The sequence below is a fragment of the Sapajus apella genome, unplaced genomic scaffold, assembly GCF_009761245.1.
Source record: "Sapajus apella isolate SASKATOON/1434 unplaced genomic scaffold, GSC_monkey_1.0 scaffold124, whole genome shotgun sequence".
NCBI classification, from domain to species: Eukaryota; Metazoa; Chordata; class Mammalia; order Primates; family Cebidae; genus Sapajus; species Sapajus apella.
In genome coordinates, this window is record NW_022437064.1 from 4221138 (window position 1) to 4243848 (window position 22711).

At 40.0% G+C, this 22711-nt stretch overlaps 1 protein-coding gene and 1 pseudogene across 2 annotated transcripts in view; both read left to right on the forward strand.

The window, feature by feature from the left end:
- Positions 1–799: 799 nt before the first annotated feature.
- Positions 800–22711, forward strand: part of EIF4E (eukaryotic translation initiation factor 4E) — a 41878-nt gene continuing 19966 nt past the window's right edge. Inside the window, exons 1-2 of the mRNA XM_032261564.1 lie at positions 800–2348; positions 21423–21529. Coding sequence (XP_032117455.1) covers positions 2331–2348; positions 21423–21529 — 125 coding nt within the window. The 5' untranslated portion in view covers positions 800–2330. The remainder of the gene's footprint in view (positions 2349–21422; positions 21530–22711) is intronic.
- On the forward strand, positions 12894–17628 carry LOC116538966 (annotated as a pseudogene). Its single transcript, XR_004263866.1, has 3 exons — positions 12894–13955; positions 14243–14772; positions 14809–17628. The product of XR_004263866.1 is annotated as a tubulin-specific chaperone A-like (transcript).

Consider the following 22711-nt stretch of genomic DNA (forward strand, 5'->3'; position numbering starts at 1 on the left):
ATCATGTGGCTGCACTCCACCGTGGGTAACAGAGTGATACCATGAAAAAAAAAAAGAAAGAAGAAAGAGAGAGAGAGAGAGAGAGAGAGAGAGAGAGAAAGAAAAAAAGAGAAAGAAGAAAGGGGCTGGGTGCAGTGACTCAAGCCTGTAATCCCAGCACTTTGGGAGGCCGAGGTGGGTGGATAATGAAGTCAAGAGATCAGGACCATCCTGGCCAACATGGTAAAACCCTGTTTCTACTAAAAATACAAAAAAAAATTTAGCTGGGAGTGGTGGCATGAGCCTGTATTCTCAGTTACCCGGGAGGCTGAGGCAGGAGAATTGCTTGAACCCAGGAGGCAGAGGTTGCAGTGAGCCGAGATTGTGCCACTGCACTCCAGCCTGGTGACTGGTGACAGAGCAAGACTCTGTCTCAAAAAAAAAAAGAAGAAGAAGAAAGGAAGGAAGGTAGAAAGAAAATAGGAAATCTATGCAACAGAAAATATCAATGCCATCAACTGAAATTACTTTGCATAGTCTAAGTAACCGTAGATAGCTTTGTAAGTAGAAATCCACTTACCTGTTTATCTTTTATAATTCTACCTACTTTAAAACCTAGTAGAGCTAAGCTCTAATGAAAGCTAGACAAAAGCTTTCATTAATCACTTCTGATATTCAGGTAAACCAAAACATATGAACAGGCAATAGCTTTGGGTTCTTATACAGCCTCAATTATGTGTTAGTCAACTCAAGCATCCATTATGTACTCAATAATAGGTATGACACAGCTCTGGACCTCAGTAACACTATAAGTAGACAGGCAGGGGCAGCCTGCATACACTCCTTTTCCCAGCGTCGACATTATTAAGAAGCATGAGAAATAGTAATGAGACAGTGTCTTCTTCATTAGAACCTTGGGAATCTCCTAGATTTCTACATCTCTATTTGTAATAGCCAGATTGTGCAAAAAACACGGTCTTGAGAAATGATAGCACAGTATCTTAAGAGGGAAAGGAAATGTAAGATGCCAGTGTGGGGACAAATTTCTGATTGCCAGTGATTGTTGTGAGCTTAATAATAATTTCGTGAACATGAAATCCTCTACTGAGGGCAGCTGCAGTTGTAAAGGGAAAAAAAAATGAAACTTTAAAACTACACTGGTGTACATCATAATCAAATAAACATAAAAAAATGTAAACTTCGTTATAAAAACAAACAAACAGGAGAAACAGCTGATCTTTAAGAAGGCACGAGGTTGCTTATTATGAAGCATTTCTAGAGTCCAGTGCATTTTCAAAGCTGGTTACAGTCATTACCAAAGCACACCCTTGTGAGGTAAGTGTATCATCACCTTTGGTTCATAAATGAAAAAGCTGAGGCGCCGAGTGATTAAGTCACTCGCCTAAGGAGAATGAGTCAACGTCAAGAGTCATAGTTGACCCAGCCTAACGACTCCAGACCAGCAGTCCAGGGCTTAGTCAGCGGGGCCCGGAGTGGCTTCCCTGGCTGGCACCTGGACTTAGGCTATTTCCGTGCACGTTAAAGCAGAATATTGGAACGGCTGCACAGAACTTCCAAATAATTTTTACTGCCACGCAAGATTTAGCCCTGAGGTCCTAATCTCAGGATTTGGGATAGGAAAAGCTGTCCTCCCCTCCACCTCGCCCCAGGCCGGTGGGAAGCAGGTACAGCGGGCGGTTTTGCCCATCCCTTTTCGCAGAGATGGCAGCGAGCGACCACCAGCATTAGCGGAGCCAGGGAACGGGGGAGGGTTGATTATTGCCTAAACGACTCTGTATCGCTGCTTCTTTTTGAAACTAAGAGAAAATGGTGGGAGGTCAAAAGAAAACTAAGTAAACACACAGGCAACTTGTCCTGGGACCTCGACTATGCAAATGAAGCCTTATTGTGTGTGCTGAGCCTGCAGTTCCCAACCTTCCGGGGAAGATGGGCGGACAGGGCGACAAGGGCCACAGAAGGCATGCCTGGCAGTAAACGTGACCGCAGCTATTCAGGCGGAAGAGCTGAGGACTGCAACTACCCTCTAGCACGCGAGTGTCCGCCGCGCTGAGAACCGCGCACCCTACCCATCGACCACGTGACCAGTCCTTTTTAAAAAAAACTTCTTTGCCTAAAAAAAAAAAAAAAAAAAAAAAAAAAAGGGCGGGGGAGAGACTCCACTTCCCAGAAGCCTCTCGTTACCCACGCAGCCGCAGTCTTGCGCAGGCGCCGCCAGGGCCAAACGGACACGTCCGTCACGTGGCCAGTAGCCGGCCAATCCGGTTTGAATCTCATTTTTTTCCTCTCTCACCCCCCCTTCTGGAGCGGTTGTGCGATCAGATCGATCTAAGATGGCGACTGTCGAACCGGTGAGTATTGCCTTTAGCCCCCACCCCCACGGGTCCCCGCGCTCCGTCTCTCTTCCGACTGGGGGAGTCCACGGGACTGCGTTCCCGGCGCGCACCCTACCCCTTGCCGCCCCCTCCCCCTCATGTTGGACCTGAACTCCCGCGGACAAGTGGGGAGGTCCTGGAGGCTGGCCGAGGCGGCGTGTAGCGCACACTTTCTGGTGGGGGCCCGAGAGCTGGGGGAGCGGTGTGGGGGAGGGGCGGCGTGGCGCCTCCCGTGGAGCCGCGAGGTATCTACAGGGTGGAGGGTAGCCGGGGCTCTGTGTTAGGTGTGTGGGGATGGTGTCTTCGTGATCGCGGGGCGCGGGGCCGGCTCCCAGCGAGCACTGGGATCCGCAGGCAGGGTGGGCGGCGAGCCGGCCAGGAGTGAGTTGGAGGAGGGAGCTCCGGGGCAGCCTTTACCTTCTTCCAGAGCTCCAGCCCCGGGGCTCGGATGTGGGGCGCGCGCACGTCTTCCTTAGGCGGGTGTAGTGGGGAGCCGGTGGGCGAGTGTTGCCGGAGGGTGGGTTAGGCGGGAGTGGTGCCGTTGCACGCGCACAGGAGCTTCGACCTCGCCTCGGGGAGTTGAGAGGGGCGAACGCGTGTTAATCCAGCGTGCTGGAGAGTTGGAGGGGTTTGCGCCAGGGGAGGCGAGAAAGGTTTGGGGTGGGGAGGAGGACTCCTGTCTCACGGTCAAGCTCTCCAAGTAGAATTAGGGATGGTGGTGGTGAGAAGGGGTATCACATTGTCCTCGCCCCTCCATGCTTGGGACTGGGCTGTCATGGAGGAGGGAAGGGGGTGGAGCGAGGCCTACTGATCGCTTTAGCCGGTCGGCTAGCCGGCCGGACCTGCTGCCTTTCACACGCGCCGGTCTTCCATTCATTCATCCTTTCCGCGCAGTGCGCACGCCTCAGAGAATGCGAATGGGTCTAGAGCCCTCTGTTCTTCGAGTCTTTATCGCCTGGAAGATTTCTGAGACGCAGTTTATTGGAAATAGAAACTTTTAAATTTACTTTTCCATTTGATTTTTTTTTTCTCTTTATCCATGCTATAGGCTTTCCTTTGAATTTAGGCACCTTCAGTTTTAAACTTAACTGAAGGAAGTTAGTTCCAGGGTAGAAGGTTTGTAGTTACTCTTAAAGCAGAGAGTATTTTTTTCTTATTTTGGTTTGCCAGTACTGGCTCACTGAAACTTCTGGGCCCCTGTTGCCTTTTTAGAAATGACGCAGCTAAGTGACAGTGTCTTGGGTGCATAATGGAGTTTATTAGCAATCAGAAAACCTTTCACACTCTGGAACCAGCTAGAACTTGGTTGCCAGATGCTTTTGTGTGCCTTTCACACTCTGGAACCAGCTAGAACTTGGTTGCCAGATACTTTTGTGTGTCTTTTAATGGTAGCCTGTGGTTTTGCTAATGGTTTACCAGTTTGCTTTGACTTTTAAAGACTTATAAAACGATTTCAAAAACTCTTATAGACTACACAGAGGCTTATTTTTCATTGTGTTGGTGTAAATTCTACTTATCTTGTCAGAATTCAAGGCAGCTTTTCTGCTTGCTTACTTTTTTTTTTTTATTATTGGCACCAGTTTTCTTTTATGTTCCTGGGAATTAGATTGACTGAAAAACTCTTTAAGTTGTTGATATAGTTAAGTGACTTTAGGACATTAATGCTACATAACACTAATGAAGGATAAGTATGTAAAACATAAATGTTAAACCCTTTTGACAGGTTCTGATGTCCACTTTTGACTAGATCTCTTCCTACCCCACTATACTGGTGTCAGTACAAAGCATTACATGTGGTAATAGGGGCAAGGCTACAAGTCTGTAAAGTACAAAACAGTAATAAATTCTGTTAAGTTTCTGTCACATTGAAGTCCCTTGGATTTTGCAGAGTTTATGCAGTTTTGTTTCAGCAGCACAGAACTACAAAGTGATCAAGGACTATTTTGAGCTAGTAAATATTAAAAGCTCCTGATATATCCAAGGTCTTGTACCAAGTGTTCTTTAGGATACAAAGTGATATAAGATGTGACTCTATACCTTGTTGAATGTAAATTCTTAAGGCGCTTAATTCCTAGGGATGTGGTCAGTGATACATTATTTGTTCTGGTGCAGACTGGGAGATTTGGATGGTACGTTTAAATTTGGGGACTAGGATAGGGGAACCTAAAAACAAAGTGTGTGAAGGTGGAAACTAAAGTATTTTGAGAATGTATATAAAATAGTATCAAAATGTTTATTTTCAGTGGGAAATGAAAATTTTTAGTACTTTTAATGTACCCTTGTCCACAGGCTAGTTTAAACATCAGGACAAACAATATTCTGCTGTTACTCTATTGGCATTTGAATTGTGACTAGGTTAAAATTAGATTTAATACTAGTGTGTGAAAATGGCAAGGCTGTTTCCTTAGGCCATCTTACCTCTAGTGGGTCTTGTTTCTTTGTAGCTTTATATTTATTCTACATCCTTCACTATTAGAATTAAAATTTTTTTTGCAGTTCCTTTTGAGGTAAGAGATTAATTTTGGTTTCTTTAGCTTAACTGAAGGTATATAATTTTTAGCTCTTGAATTTTTTAAAAGTATATTAATTTCATAAGTAAATCAACTTGACAGTCAGCTGATCTAATGCTTCCTTTTTTATACTTTGAAAACATGCTTTGTATTACACAGTTTATTAAGAGTAAATAAGGCTTAAATACATATTGACAAATATATGTTGTGCTATTTAATTCATGTTAATGAACTATCGAATGCCAAGCAGACTGCAAATGAATGTTCTTTGTTTTTTTTTTCTTGATGAAAGAACCCACTATATCAGAGTTCTTCGATAATCCACATAAATTTGGTTCTGGTGTTCCTGTTCCAAATTTCTTCAGTTAAAAGAAAAAACATACCAGCCTGGTGTGGTGGTTCATATCTGTAATCTCAGCATTTTGGGAGGCCCACGCAGGCGAATCACCTGAGGTCAGATGTTCGAGACCAGCCTGGCCAATATGCTGAAACCCCATCTCTACTAAAAATACAAAAATTAGCTAGGCGTGGTGGCAGGCACCTGTAATCCCAGCTACTGGGGAGGCCAAGGCAGGAGAATTGCTTGTACCTGGAGGTGGAGGTTGCAGTGAGCTGAGATCGCGCCACTGTACTCCAGCCTGGGCGACAGAGTGAAATGCCATCCAAAAAAAAAAAAAAAAAAAATATATATATATATATATATATGTATATGTATGTATGTATATACATACATACACACACACCAAATTTCACACTTCATTTTATAATCTGAGTTAATGTGCATGATTATTAGACTTAGAGAAATTCAATGTAGACATTCAGTTTACACACAGAAGTTGCAGAAGGGATAATATGCAAAATGAATTATGTAAGCTTACTCTCATTTGGACAGAAAACTGTAGGAAAAAACCATTTAAGTAAAATATTGTTTAATTTACATAAAGTTAGGAATATGATAGAAGTACCAGTATCCCTGGACATAACAAGGAACCTGTGAAATGTTCTAGCAATGGTAATTTCTACTTTTTCTTCTCTGCTACAATTGGAAATTTCCTTAATCTGTTAGTACCAATGAGTTGCACCATTTTAGTCAGAGACTTTAGTGAGAAGTGGAAATGAGCATGGGTTATAGTCTTGTTTTAAAATCTGAGTTATCTTGAAGACTGAAATTTCTTAGTTCACCTGGAAGCTGGAATAAAATATCTTACCGTGATTTCAATTTTTAAATGCCATATTCAAAGTTAACAGTTTGTAAACTATAAGGAACCAGGTAAAGCTGACATTCTATGGATGTTTTATACTCAGATATATCCATGTATTTACATACCATTTTCCCTCTTTTCTAGGAATTTCACATCGCTGCTTTTTGATTATCAGCCCTTAACCATTAGCAAGAAAGGCAAAGCCTGTGACTCACAATCCTCAGTTGCTGTCCTATCCCTACCGTAAAAATCACTAGTGTTCCTTCATAAGCTCTTAATCATGGCTGCAGGAAAAGAAAGGGGCTGGACTTGGTGGCTCATACATGTAATCCGAGGCTTTGGGAGGCGAAGGAGGATCACTTGAGCCCAGGAGTTTGAGACCAGCCTGGGCAACATGGCGAGACCCCAAAAAAATTAGCTGGATGTGGTGGTGTGCACCTGTGTTAGACCCTATCTAACCAGAAAAAGAAAAAAGGATTTTTATTTATTTATTTATTTTTGAGACAGAGTCTTGCTCTGTCGCCAGGTGCCAGGCTGGAGGGCAGTGGCGCAGTCTTGGCTTGCTGCAGTGTCTGCCTCCTGGGTTCAAGCAGTTCTCCTGCCTCAGCCTCCCCAGTAGCTGGGACTACAGGTGCGCACCACCAAGGCCAGCTAATTTTTGTATTTTTTAGTAGAGATGGGGTTTCACCATGTTGACCAGGATGGTCTGGATCTCTTGACCTCGTGATCCGCCCACCTCGGCCTCCCAAAGTGCTGGAATTACAGGTGTGAGCCAGTGCACCTGGCCAGATTTTTATTTATTTATTATTTTTGAGATGGAGTCTCACTGTTTCGCCCAGGCGCTATCTCGGCTCACTGCAGTCTCCACCCTCTGGATTCAAACTATTCTGCCTCAGCCTCCCGAGTAGCTGGGACTACAGGTGCATGCTACCATGCCCAGCTAATTTTTATATTTTTAGTAGATATGGGGTTTCACCATGTTGGCTAGGGTGGTCTTGATCTCATGATCTGCCCTTCTTTGGCCTCCCAAAGTGTTGGGATTACTGGCGTGAGCCACTGCACCTGCCTTTTTGCTAGTTTTTTAAATGTATATGTAAATAGGCAGTACTTTACACTGTTCAAAACTTAAGTTTTATGCAAAAGAGTACACAGTCTGCTCAGACTAATGTGTATTCAGGCAGATGACCTAGGGGCAACCAGCACTGTCATTTGTTTAACTTAGAGATTTGTGCATATGCAAGCAAATATATATATTTATAAAAAGAAAATGGTAGCTAGCTATGTGCAGTTTTCTAGCACATTGTGTTTTTCACTTAATGTGTCTTGTAGAGCATCACATATCTGCATATAAAGCTTTCACTTCTTGTTTTTTTGATGGTAAATGTTACACTATATGGTTTTAACATAATTATTTCTATGTTAGTCAATATTTAGGTCATTTCCAACCATTTGCTATTTGAAACAGTAATGGGATTGGGTTAAGTACCAGCATTCCTGGACTTAACAAGAAACTTTTGAATAAACTTTTCTCTCTCATTGCATGTACGAGATAATATATTGTAAAATAGATGTTTTGACAACAAATTGAAAAATTTTAAACTCTGTTGGTCAAATAAAACACTTTTGCAACTATAATTGGCTTTCAGGCTATAATTTTTTTTTTAGTGCTCCTCCCTTTTTCAAAATAACAAAATGTTTTGTGTAAAAAAGTATAAAATGTGTATGTAAGTTTTTTTAATCTTTTTTTTTTTAATGTTCCTTTTCTGTGCTAGAAGTTTTTTTTAATCTTAAATTTTTTTTTTTTTTTAATTTTGAGACAGAGTCTCACTGTTGCCCAGACTGGAGTGCAGTGGTGTGATCTCTACTCACTGCAACCTCCGACTCCTAGGTTCACGTGATCCTTGTGCCTCAATCCCCCAAGTAGCTATGACTACAGGTATGTGCCTCAGCCTCCTGAGTAGCTGGGACTACAGGCGCATGCTACCATGCCCAGCTAATTTTTGTATTTTTAGTAAAGATGGAGTTTCACCACGTTGGTCAGGGTGGTCTCAAACTCCTGGGCGCAAGCAGTCCTCCCGCCTTGGGCTTCTAGTGTGCTGTGATTACAGGTGTGAGCCATCACACCTGGCCAGGTTTTAGAGTAGTAAACTGAAGAGCCATGTACCATGACCTGGGACATTATAGCAGCATTTCAGCTTTTTTAGTATTCCATGATTGCATTCTCGTATGTTTGGCCCCTTCTCCATCTTCTTTGCTGACTTTTGAATTAATCATTTCCTTTTTGTTTTTTCTACAATATTCTGTGTATATATCTTTCAGCTGTGTTTAATTTTGAAAAAGCTAAAAAGGTAGATGGTGTATACGGGGAAAGACGGTATTGCCACTGTTGGATGAAGCCTTATAAAAATTGTTTCTCGTTGATAGCTTGGCTTCAGCTTCCTGTAATTTCTACTAGAGCCTTGAGGAAATCAGTGGGCGTGATCATGAACATGTCCTAGGAAACATAGGACTTATAGTTTTGAGGCTGCTTTGTGGAGCAGGCAAAGAATCTTCAGTAAGAGAGTGGTCTTTGGGAACATGCTGCTTTGTATCTTGTTTTAAGATTAGATTAAAGCTGAACTCTTTTGATATTAAATTATCTAATATGGTTAGCAGGGTATAAAGGAGAGAAGAGGAACTTAATGAACACATGGTCAAGCAGAGTTAAGTAGAGATAAAACTTTGGACTGGACACTTGAGCATTTGGGTTTTGCGTATTTGTGTGTTAATAATCCCAGCACTTTGGGAGGCCGAGGCGGGCGGATCACGAGGTCAGGAGTTTGGGAGCAGCCTGGCCAACATGGTGAAACCCCATCTCTACTGAAAATACAAAAATTAGTGGGGTGTGGTGGCAGGTGCCTGTAATCCCAGCTACTTGGGAGGCTGAGGCAGGAGAAGCTTGAACCTGGGAGGCAGAGGTTGCAGTGAGCTGGGACCGGGTCATTGCACTCCAGCCTGGGCAACAAGAGCAAGACTTTGTCTCAAAAAAAAAAAAAGAGAGAAAAGAAAAGGTAGAATAATAGGCATTTTGATCATAACAGCCTTTAAATCATATGGTTCCAATCACATTCACCTGAGTCTCATTGCTCTAGTATGGACTGTTGCCCTGTATATGGTAAATATTTGTCTTCCCTGGATCCCCTTTTACCATGTTCCTGATCCTTTCATTGACTTTTGTGTTCCACCCCTCCATTTGCTGTGCCCTTTATGTTCCTCTTATTTGGTTTCTTGTCTCACTTTGGTGGGACACTTTCTTGTCTCCAGCAGTTTTTTGAGGAAAAAGTACATAGTAAAAAAATTTTGTGGACCTTGAATATTAAGCATCATACCTGTACTTTGGCTGAACATAGAATTCTTCAGGATTCTGAAGTCATGTTCCATGGTGGACTTCTGTTGTAGCTGTTGATGAGTCTAAAATTATTCTGATAGCTTTTTAAAATTTTTTTTTTTTTTTTTTTTTTTTAAAGATGGGGTTTCGCCATGATGGCCAGGCTGGTCTTGAACTCCTGTCCTCAGGTGATCCACCCACCTCAGCCTCCCAAAGTGCTAGGGTTACAGACGTGAGCCACCATGCCCAGCCTAAAAATTGTTTTAGTGTGACCTGTTCCTCTCTTACCCTCACTCCCTAGAAATTTGTAGACTGTTTTTCTTGTTCCTGTTTCACAGTGATATACCTTAGTATAAGTCTGTTTTCATCCATTATACTGGCTACTCATTGGGGTTTTTTGATATGGCAACTCATGTCCATCACTTCTCACAGGTTTATTGGTGATTCTCCTCTCTTTTTTTATTCTCTTTGAAACAGTTGCTCAGATAATAGATCTCTTGGACTAGTTATCTGGGAAATTTCATTCATTTTTCAACCTTCACTTGAAATTTCCATTTATTTTGAATTTCCAGGTATTTATTTTCTCCATTCCATCCTTTTTTTTTTCTTGTCCTCTGAATATTCACTTTTATGGCTTCCTATAATTGTTATATACATGCAAAATCTTAACTTATTCCATTGAAGAAATATATAGATGTGTGTTTGCTTATTTGTTTTGGAGACAGAGCCTCACTCTGTTGCTCAGGCGGGAGTGCAGTGGCATCATCTTGGCTCACTGCAACCTCCACCTCCTGGTTTCAAGCGATTCTCTCACCTCAGCCTCCCAAGTAGCTGGGATTACAGGTGCCCAACACTATACCATCTTATTTTTGTGTTTTTAGTAGAGATGGGGTTTCGCCATGTTGGCCAGGCTGGTTTTGAACTCCTGACCTCATGTGATCTGCTTACCTCAGCCTCCCAAAGTGCTGGGATTACAGGCATGAGCAGAAGCAAAGTTTTGGAGAGGAAAAGCAAAGGTGAATGGGGAGCTTACGCTACCATGAGGAAAACCATTAAAGGTAACAGCTGGGCACAGTGGCTCACGTCTATAATCCCAGCACTTTGGGAGGCTGAGGCGGGTAGATCACCTGAAGTCAGGAGTTCGATACCAGCCTGGCCAACATGGCGAAACCCCATCTCTACTAAAAATACAAAAAATAGGTGAGTGTGGTGGCGGGTGCCTGTAATCTCAGCTACTTGTGAGGCTGAGGCAGGAGAATTGTTTGAACCCACGAGGCAGAGGTTGCAGTGAGCCAAGATAGCGCCATTGCACTCCAGCCTGGGAGACAGAGCAAGACTCTGTCTCAAAAAAAAAAGAAAAGTAATTTACAAAAATATATTGGCACAGAAGGGGATGTGCAGATTATTGGAATACACTGAACAGTCTTGGAATAGTTTCAGATGTATATTTGGGCTTTAATGTAACTGTTATATTACATTTGGAACAGTTAGTAGATAGTGTGAAAACTGTAATCTCAACAACCAGGTGTTCTCAGGTGATATTTGGGTTCACTTGTTTGTGAACTTTTTTAAAAAATTTTTTACCATATATCTCTTCGTACCCACCCCGCACCCCACCCTGCCTTTAAATACTTAATTTTCTGCTGGGTGCAGTAGCTTATGCCTGAAATCCCAGCTGACGCGGGTGCATTGCTCAGGCCCAGGAGCTCAAGACCAGTCTAGGCAACATGGTGAAACACTGTCTTTACTAAAATTATTAATACAAAAAACTAGCTGGGTGTGGTGGCATGCACCTGTAGTCCCAGCTACTCAGGAGGCTGAGGCAGGAGGATTGATTGAGCCCTGGAGGTCCAGACTGCAGTGAGCTGTGATTGTGTCCCCATGATCCAGCCTGGGCATCAGAGTGAGACCCTGTCTCAAAAACTAACTAACTACTTAATTTTCTTAGAGCAGTTTTAGGTTCAGAGAAAAATTGAGCAGAAAATACAGAGTTCCCATAACTTACTCTTCGCCCCGGTGCAGGCACAGCTTTCCCACTATCAGCATCCTGCAGCGGAATGGCACATTTGTTAGAATTGATGAACCTAAATTGACATTATTGTCACCCAAGTTTATACTTGACGTTAGGGTTCACTCTTGATGTTGTATATTCTGTGGGTTTTGTCAAATGTATAATGACATGTATCTACCGTTATAATATCATACAGAATGATTTTACTGCCCTAAAAATAAATCCCCTCTGTTCTGCTTGTTTATATTCTCTCCATCAACCACTGATCTTTTTGTCTTTTCTAGAATGTCACAGAGTTGGGATCATACAGTATGTAGCCATTTCATTTTAGCTTTTTTCACTTAGTTATGTGCATTTAAGTTCCTTCTGTGTCTCTTTATGGCTTGATAACTCATTTTATTTTAGCTCTCAGTAATGTTTCATTGTCTGGATGCACTACAGTTTATTTAGGACTTCTTAAAATAGGTCAAAAGCAAAAAAACGGTGCTAATTTTTTATATGGTTCTATAATCTGCTTTTCTTCACATTTATATTAGTGGGGTTTATTTTTTGGTTTGTTTGTTTGTTTTTTGAGGTGGAGTTTCACTCTTGTTGCCTAGGCTGGAGTGCAATGGCACCATCTTGGCTCACTGCAACCTCTGCCTCCTGGGTTCAAGTGATTCTTCTGCTTCAGCCTCCCAAGTACCTGGAATTACGGGCACCCGCCACCACGCCCGGCTAACTTTTTGTATTTTTAGTAGAGACAGGGTTTCCCCATATTGGCCAGGCTGATCTTGAACTCCTGACCTCAGGTGATTTGCTCACCTCTGCCTCCCAAAGTGCTGGGATTACAGGCATGAGCCACTGTGCCTGGCTCACATTTATATTAGTTTTAAAGTAATTTTTACAAACATGTTTAGTGCTTGCATCATAAATGCCGTGGTTTATCTGTTACCTTTTGGTTATATCTGTTGATGGATATATTGTTTCTCAGAAGTCTAATTACTGGGTTAAATAATGTAGATCTTTTTATTTTAATTTTATAGTTTTTCTGTTTTCTCATTTAGCTTTAACTCGAAACTTAGTAGATACTTTTACGTTTGGAAGCTTGATAGTTCATTAACTTAAACTAGGTAAATAGAAGGTTACATACTCTAGTTTTGGGGACATATGAAACTGACTATACCTGGTTTTGTACATTTTTTTTTAAGAAATGTATTTCTTCAAAATATTTTCTTTTGAAAGGTGATTTTAAAACCTTGGTATCTAAAAGAGACAGGTAGGGTGGCTCACTCACTTTAGGAAGCCAATGTGGGTGGATCACTTGAGGTCAGGAGTTCAAGACCAACCTGGCCAATGTGGTGAAACCCCCATCTACTAAAAATACAAAAAAATTAGCCAGGCATTGCAGTTCCAGCCACTCGGGAGGCTGAGGCAGGAGAATCACTTGAACCTGAGAGGCAGAGGTTGCGGTGAGCTGAAATTGTGCCACTGCATCCCAACCTGTGTGACAGAGTGAGAATCTGTCTCAAAAAGAATGCATCCAAGTTTTAAAATTGTTTATTTGAAGATCAGAAATGCAAGTGTGGACTCTTGGGATTTTTTTTAATTAATAAAATATGTTTAAGTATGGCTTGCTGAGTATTCAGAAATATAAATCTTTAGCTATAGCCCTACAAACTTAATCAGCTCCATTCACTCATGAGTTTAGTGCTACTTATTAATTTTGATTAAATAATTAGATTATTTAAATAGAGCAAACAGCTGCTGAATTTTTATAGTATTTTTGGACACTGCACAATTTGTACACATCATCACAACTCTTTCCTTTAGTCACCCAGCTAATAGTGATTTTTTATTATTGATTAGATGCCATTTTATATTAATTGAAAAGCACATTAAGAAGTACTGTCTTTTGAATCATAATTGATATATGATGTCTCAGGTTCTTTTACATGAAAAAATTTTCCACGTGAGCAATGTTTTAATGTTTAAAGATATGTATTTTGCTAAATCTCCGTGTGTTACTTTTCTGCCTCAACTTTCTAGGTTAAGGGAGGTGTACCAAAGTCATAGTGTTGATCCTTTATTACAGATAAGGAAGAAGACCTGCAAAATCCACAGCCACACTTCCATGGGTGATGCCATATTAGCTGGTATTTTTTTTTTTTTACCATATATATTCGAAAACTAAAAACCAAAACAGTTTAATTATCTGAGGCAATTTTTCAGTGTTCTCACCAAATTTTTTATTCCTTACAAGACAAGTGGTGAGACTATATTTGTTCTTGTGTACTAGTTAATTAATTACACTACTTTATGTATGGGAGGGTGCTGTGAGGAAATACATGGTTTGTTGAAAAGAACTGAGGACTGGCAGCCTCCTCGCCTCCTTCATGGCTACCCTGGCTCTCTGTCCGTCCCTTCTCATGGTGCCTGTGGGACCATGGCTGATCCTGGCCTGAGACAAATTAAGACTCCTGTGGTGAAGCAACTGGTCAAAGAAAAAGTGCTGTGGCTAGGCGCGGTGGCTCACACCTCTAATCCTAGCACTTTGGGAGGCTGAGGTGGGCAGATCACGAGCTCAGTAGTTCAAGATCAGCCTGGTCAGCATGGTGAAACCCTGTCTCTACTAAAAATAACAAAAATTAGTTTGGCATGGTGGGGTGTGCCTGTAGTCCCAGCTACTCTAGAGGCTCAGGCAGGAGAATTACTTGAACCCAGGAGACGGAGGTTGCAGTAAGCCAAGATGACGCCACTGCATTCTAGCCTGACAGCAGAGCGAGACTCTTGTCTAAAAGAAAAGAAAAAGAAAAACTGATATATGAAAAAGAAGGAAAACAACAAGAAGGAAAGAAAAAATGAGAGCTGAAGATGATGAAAATTATGCCATTAAAAAACAGGCAGAAATCCTGCTAGAATCCCAGATGATAAGCTTGATTGCCAGCACAGGTTGGAAGCTGCATATACCATTCTTTGGCAGATGTTAGAAAGTGAAAAAGACTTGGAAGAAGCTGAGGAATATAAAGAATACTTAGTACTGGATTCAGTGAAGTTAGAAGCCTGAAACTTTTCTGTACAGGATGTTTTTTGCATTAAATCCTGGGGTCCAGTTTACATTTAATTTTTGACCATTGCTGTGTCTTCAGGTGGGATAATGTGATTCTTTTTATGTGGTTGTATACATTTCTGTGCCTGATTTAATATGTCAAATAAATGACAAAACCGAGAACTGAGTGGATACTAGAAGGAACAGAAAAGTATGAAGTTTGTTTACCTATTTGTATTTGAGAACATTACATATTAATGTTCTCATTAAAGTTACTTGTAAGTAACTTTAAAAGAGTTAAAGAGTTAAAAGTGTAAGTAAAAGAGGCTTTTACTTACACTTAACCTGTGCGTGTGTGAGATATTTGACCAAGAGGTATTTAGTGTCCTGTTTTGCATAATAATATAAACTCAATATATAGTTGCTTTTTTTTTCTGGTAGTGGAATTTTTCTGTGTGTCTGGGAGGAAAGGTGAGGTGTACCATTCATGCGTTTTTTACTAGTTTATTGGCAGTGACATGGCATTGGCAGGATGAGCAAAAGTATTGAGCCTGAAGCTGTAGTGCAGAGCACAATGTATATTATAGGGTTATGTTGCCTAGAAAGAATCTTTGTAACCATATAATTTATTCAGTCCTGGACACCTTTGAGAGTGAATGCGAGTTCTAGTAACAATTATACTGATACAACAAACAGGTAGAATTAGGACATGTGGTATTTGTAGCTGTAAACCATGGTAGTCCTGGATTTAAATGACATGTTTATTTTTCTAGGGCTTGGTTTTTTATCTGAAGAGTGGAGACAATAATAGTTGTTTCATAGGGATTGTGAAGATTGACTATATTGAGATGATTTATGATATATTGAGATAATACATATGAAAATATGTAGCACATGGCCTGATAGTCACTGCTTGGTAAATGCTACCTATCAAGTAAAAACTCATAGTTTGGATGAGGTGTGAGCTTGTCAAAATCAGAAAGCACCCGCCTTTTCTGTTCTTACTATGCCTATCCTGCCCATTGTTTCATACCTTTATTTAATATAGTGCCTTCAATTTACTGGAATATTGTGTTAGTACCTTGTAGAAATAATTGCAGCTGTCTTTGCCATATGTAGCATTTACATTTCTAATATGGACACAGATGGTCTTTCCAATTCAGCTACAGAAAGTGAAGCAAGGAAGGGGGAATACAAGGAAGTGCTAGTAGATATGGCTTACCAATCACATTGTTATTCATTATTTGGTGCTGTAGCCTTGAGTGTACACATTTATTTTGTGTCATCAGGAAGGGGGAGAGTGTTGGTATCAGAATTATTTGGGTGTGGTAACAGTCATCTGGGTAGTTATTTCTAAGTTAATCACTAGTTCTTTCTCTTTTCATATCCACGCTTAACTGTGTGTATGATTGGGGGTGGGGTGAATGTGGGGAAGGTCTGGTGTCTGGTGTAAGGATTTGAGGGTAGATAGGAGAAGTTAATGAGCCAGGACAGTAATTCAGAGAACATAGTCCAGGCAGTTTAGGTTACCACTTACGCTTTAGTATATTACTGGGATATGAATGTTAGTGATTTATCTTCTATTGTTCTTAAAATATTTTCTTCATCTTAAAATTTAAAGGACTAGCCAAACCTCCTCCAGAGTTTGAAGTCTGGTTCAGTATGCTACATTTACTCAGCTCTTAGTAAACTTTTTCTTTTTTTTAATAATTTTTTTTTTTTTTTTTTTTTAATAAAGACGGGGTTTCACCGTGTTGGTCAGGCTGGTCTTGAACTCCCGACCTCAGGTGATCCGCCCGCCTTAGCCTCCAAAGTGCTTGGATTACAGGCGTGAGCCACCACACCCAGCTAGTAAACTTTTAAATTAAAATCATCTCAAGTACTGATTGCTAATGATAGCTGACAGTTATTGATCACTTAAGTGCCAAATTCTTGGATTGTTGCTGAAAACCCACACAGCACTTTTACAAGTGAAGAAACTGCTCCTTAAGGGGTTTTAAGGGCTTACCCTAAGGATCACTTAAACAATCCCTATTCTTTGAAAATTTTCTCCTATCATGCATACTTACAGGACTCATCAAACAGGGATTAGAGGTGAATCCAGGCTGTGTTGTTGAGCTTTGGCTTTTACCCATTTTGTAGTATTGCCTCCTAGTGCATCAGAGATTGGTAAACCTGGGATTGCTCTTTCTATTATCAGAGAAAAACTGTAGTAGTGAAGTCCCCGCCTGGTATATACAGACTGTCAGTTGCAGCATTATTTGGAAGCACAAAAGATGGTATGTGAATAAATGTGCTGATGTAGAATTTCTTTCTTCCTCTAGCCCCTTTTTTGTGCCTTATTTTGATACTTGATTTCAATGTCCTTAATGCTGTTGCTTGGTAATAAATAGTTCAGCTCAATGGTACATTGTAGCCATTCATTAATTCATTGAGGCCAAGAGTATGGGGAATGAGGCAAGGATATGATGCCTTCAGTACAGAAAAGGGGAAATACGGTATCTGGGAGTAGCTTTAAAGTAAGAAAGGTAGGTTTCCTCACTTGAATGTTACTTTAAAATGACTTTATATTGTCATAAATCATTATTGTTCTGGGAGGAATATCTATCTCTACATATATCAGAAAGAATGTAGGAAGGAAGAAAGTGATAAATATAATTTAAAAAAATTTCTTTCTAAAATCATATAACAACTCATCATAGTGTCTGGCCATACAGTTTGCTGTGAATGAATGAATGGAAAGCCAGGTAACCATACAGTTAAAATTTTTAGCTACTTTTAAAAAAATCAATTCTTATTTTGTTTTTCCCATGTACCAGACACTTTAAATGCTTTTATTTTTTAATTCATTTAATCCCTAGTTATCCTTGGAGATAAATGTCACAGTGCCCATTTTAAGATGAGGAAATTGAGGCCACGGAAGTTACTTGCTCTGAATTTTACAACTGTGAATAGCAGAGCTGGGATTCCAACATGGGTAACATGGTTCTAGAGGGTGTGATTTGAATTATTGCATCTCATATTCTGGTGACAAACTGGTTTGTGTTTGTTTTTTAATTTTAATTTAATTTTTTAGAGACAGCGTCTTACTGTGTTGCCCAGGCTGGAGTGCAGTGGTGCTATCATAGCTCACTACAGCCTTTGAACTTTTGGGCTCAAGTGATTTTCCTGTTTTGGCCTCCTGGGCTCAAGAGATCCTCCTGCTTTGGCCTCCGAAGGTGTTGGGATTACAGGGATGAGCCACCATGCATGGCCTTTTAAAAAAATTTCTAATATAATACTTTTGTAAAATGATAAACATGAAGACATGCATACAGAATGTAAGCCTGAATTTGATTAGTTTCAGCAGATATAAAATTGTCAAATTGCTACACATTTTACTTTGCATGTCTATACTTAACCTCACTGTCAACCATGACCAGTTTGTGGACCAGCAGTAGTAGTCTGTGGATTATCTGTGGACTATACTTCGAGTTACTAGTTCAAACCATTATTAGTTCCCAGGGGGACTAATGATTATTATATACTTCAAATAAGGTGTCAGGTGATTTGTCTTAACCTGGAAAAAATTTTTTGGAAATTCCTGCGAGTAAATAGATAGTTCTTATGTGTATTTGGGTTGAGAGTTGCTGAGAAATCTTAAATGTTCAAAACCGTGGAAAAGCACATCACGGTTTTGGAATTTAAGCAATGTGGATTTGAACATGGTGAGGAGAATCTAAAATTTAGTCAGATTTATTGAAGACACCACAGAATGATGCTAGACCTGGGAAATATTTGCCTCTATAATATTAGGATTGTCCCATAAGATTAATATTATACCTGTGCTAATTTTGCAGAATGTAGTAAAAAGCTACCTGACATTCTTGGCAGCTAATTGTTAGAGGTTTCTCGCCCTTGCTTGTCTTTTTTTCTTCCCTTTCAACTTTCTTTTGTTGCTATGACAGTTTATTCAGCCCTGGGTTTGCTAAATTTTAATACTGAACATTTTTATTTGAAGTTGATAAACTCAGCAAATCTAAAACCAGGTTTAATACTTTGCTCTTAAATTGATCTTTTGTTCTCTTGCCATTTGGATTTAATCTCTCTGATCCCCCCAAGATGAAAGGTACACTTTTAGCCTGACCTCTGAGGCCTTTACCAATCTCACTCCAACCTACCATTCTAGCTCTTCCCTTGCATAAACTTTCTCTTTCAGCCACACTGGTTACTATCTGGATGAACATAGCACCATCCATGGCCTCACTCTTATACCATGTTCTCACCTAAAGTATGTTACACAGTGCTTTTTCAAGGGAAGATTGTCTATTTTAGTTTAAAAATGTGTTTGATTACTCTGAGTTAGCCATAATCTGCTAAATTAGCCTTTACTTTTTTGTCCAGGTAGTTTATAAACCTAGAAATATTGGTCATTTAATTTTTTTTCCTTTTTTTTTTTAATTTTAAATTCCCCGATAGAACCTGAGGTTGATCATTTAGGATGTAATTTCCAGTGAAATTTTCTCATTGAGAGAACACCAGCCTGAGAGATCAGAGAGGGAAATATGGTAGGATTTTGAAGTATTTTTATTTTATTTTATTTTATTTTTGAGGTGTAAGTCTTGCTCTTGTTCCCCAGGCTGGAGTGCAATGGCTTGATCTTGGCTCACTGCATGCAACCTTTGCCTCCCGGGTTCAAGCGATTCTCCTGCCTCAGCCTCCCTAGTAGCTGGGATTACAGTTGCCTGCCACCATGCCTGGCTAATGTTTTTATTTTTAGTAGAGATGGGGTTTCAGCAGGTTCGCCAGTCTGGTCTTGATCTCCTAACCTCAAGTCACCCACCCACCTCAGCCTCCCAAAGTACTGGGATTACAGGCATGAGCAAGAGTACTGGACCTCCGAAAGTACTGGGATTACAGGTGTGAGCCACCTCCCAGCCGAATTTTGTTATTAAACTGAATGTAAACTTAAAACTTTTTTTTTTTTTTTTTTTTTTTTTGAGACGGAGTTTCGCTCTTGTTACCCAGGCTGGAGTGCAATGGCGCGATCTCGGCTCACCGCAACCTCCGCCTCCTGGGTTCAGGCAATTCTCCTGCCTCAGCCTCCTGAGTAGCTGGGACTACAGGCACACGCCACCATGCCCAGCTAATTTTTTGTATTTTTAGTAGAAACGGGGTTTCACCGTGTTGACCAGGATGGTCTTGATCTCTCGACCTCGTGATCCACCTGCCTCGGCCTCCCAAAGTGCTGGGATTACAGGCTTGAGCCACCGCGCCCGGTCAACTTAAAACTTTTTAAGTGTCTATAGGAAGCAACCTTAAAAATAAGGTTATACATCTTAAAATAGAATTTGTTCCTTGAAATATTTTTTAGTTCCCAAATAGATGATATGAAAAGATGACTGTGGCTATTAAAAATTTTTATGGTGTTATAGATCATTTGTTTCATAATCTATCTATATAAGTGAAGATTAGAGATTTTAAATTAGTATACTTATTGATTTGTACATACACACATTTAAAAATGTGTAGCTTTTTAAAGTTGTTGGAAAAGTACAAAATAATGTGTTCTTAATATGAAGACTATAGTATCAATTACTTAAAGTGAGAATTTTAATTCAAAATAACACTTTTAAAATTCTAGGAACTGAATATGTTTTTCCTGAGTGATTATTTACTTTTAGTTTCTGTATGTCCAAAGATTTGATACCATGTTAGTATTCCATCATTTCCCCAAGAATGAAAAGAATGGAATAATAGAAAAGAGAAAGAACTAAATTAGTTTTAAAATGATGTTTTGGACTCCATGAAACTTGTAATTAATCATATTGTAATTCACTATTTATGTGCTGCTGAGGAAAAAGGTTTAAATAAGTGTTGCAAAAGTATGGTTTATAGTGAGGATTTTGAGTTTATGAGTAAATTTAAGAGAATTTACCTATCTACTCTGAGGTCTTTTGGATAATAAATATTTGACTACATATCTTGTTACGTTAACATATATCTCTAACTTTTGTTTGCTGCTTCAGTAAATCTGATATCCAGACACTTGTTGCATTGCCGCCTTTTTTTTGTATTAGTCTTCGTCCTAATGCCTTTCTATGGCTGTCTTGTTCTGGTGACAACAATTTATTGTAGTGTGAAAAGCTACATGGAAGAATGTGGTGAACACCTATTTTAAATTACTATTTTCCTTTTCTTCCTGATAGATGACAGTGTTAATTATGCGTAGCCTAAAAGAAGATTTAAGTTCAAACCAATGTCCATCATCTTAGAGTCCATTGAAAATGTTAAGTTGCTGAACTTTTAGGTTACCATAGGGTAAACAGTATGCCATGAAGGCAAGACCAGCATATCATTGGCTTGATCACTTTACAAAGCTTATTTTGTCATCATAATATAGTTTTGTTTTGTTTGTTTGTTTTTGAAACAGGGTCTTGCTGTGTTGCCCAGGCTAGTATCAAACTTCTGGGCTCAAGCAATCCTCCTATTTCAGTCTCCTGAGTAGCTGGGATTATAGGCATGCGCCACGGTGCCCAGTGATATAGTTATTATACTCTTGAAACTTTAGTTTTAATCCTCTATCCATCCTGATATCCCCTTCAATGCCATATACAGTTTCTTAATGAGATGGTATGTTAAGAAAGGTAGCAGATTTTCCTAACTTTGTTGCATAATCTGTGACAGTCTTCCTGCTATTAAAAAAAAAAGTACAAGTGGAAGGATAACCATAGATACTATTATATTTTCCAGTTTGAGAAATCCTTTCCTCTTAATGAAGAGATACAGGAATAGAGAATGTTTCTTTAGAGGTTGGCCTATGGTCTGTTTTATGAAGCAATCTGCTCTAATTCTTAAAAAATATTGTCAGCATGTCAGTTCAGGTTTAATTAGAATATTGCTGTCATAGATGTGTTAAGAAATTTAAAATAATGTTTTATATTGTCTACTAGGAAACCACTCCTACTCCTAATCCCCCGGCTACAGAAGAGGAAAAACCAGAATCTAATCAGGAGGTCGCAAATCCAGAACACTATATTAAACATCCTCTGCAGAACAGGTAAGCTTTCTGACACCTAGGTTTTCTGAGTTAGGCCACAGGTAAATGGTGAATAGGGCAAGTTTGAAGGGAAAGTTAGATTCTGAGGCTAGTTTTAGATATGCTAAGGTTGAGGGTTCTATTTTTCACTTGGATGATCCATGACTAGCAGACAGTTTTATGTGTGAGTCTTGAGCTCAAAATGAACTAGGTGAGAGATTAGTTTGAAATTCTTCAGTATATTGGTCGTAATAGAAGCCACATTATTAAATAAGTTCCTTTAAGGAGAGGTGAACTTGACTCAGGACAAAGACCTGGGATACCAGCATCATACAGGGGGCTTTTGTTGAAGAAGAATGCCTATGAAGTATGGACATGCAAACTAAGACAGTGGTGGTCGCTGGATATGGTGGCTCACACCTGTAATCCCAGCACTTTGGGAGGCCAAGGCAGGCGGATCACCTGAGGGTCGAGAGTTTGAGACGAGCTTGGCCAACATGGTGAAATGTCTTCTCTACTAAAAATACAAAAATTAGCTGGGCATGGTGCTGGGGGCTTGTAATCCCAGCTACTTGGGAGGCTGAGACGAGATAATGGCTTGAACCCAGGAGGTGGAGGTTGCAGTGAGTTGAGATCATGCCACTGCACTCCAGCCTGGGCAATAAGAGTAAAACTCTGTCTCAAAAAAAAAGAAGACAACAGTGGTGGGCATGGAAACCAAGTTAGCACTAAGGATAGGGTGGTTAACAGCACCCTAAAAAGGCCGAGTAAAGCAAGGTGTCAAAATATCCATTGGATTGAACACTTTAAAAAAAAGTCCCTACTGACTTAGGAAAAAGTTTTTTTAATAGAGTATAAGTTCCATAGAATAGTTACATAGAACATGGAAAAAGATTAGTTTGATGAGTGAGTAGGAGATACACAGATGCATAGAATAAGAAAAGTTAACTTGAAGTTAGACTGAGAATGAGAAATGAGAGCCAGGGAATGTGGAGTTTGAAGGCTGATTGGTTTATAACTGAAAAAGAGACAAGGAGAGGAAAAAGGGAAAGATTAAAATTAGTTAAGTTTCATAGTTAACAGTGTAGTAGGAAATTGAGTATTAGTTCATTATATGGCTTTTCCCAACTCTTCCCACTCCTTCCTAGTAGGGTTGTTTTTACTTATTTTCTGGGTTATATAATGAGAATTAACTTGAGTTCA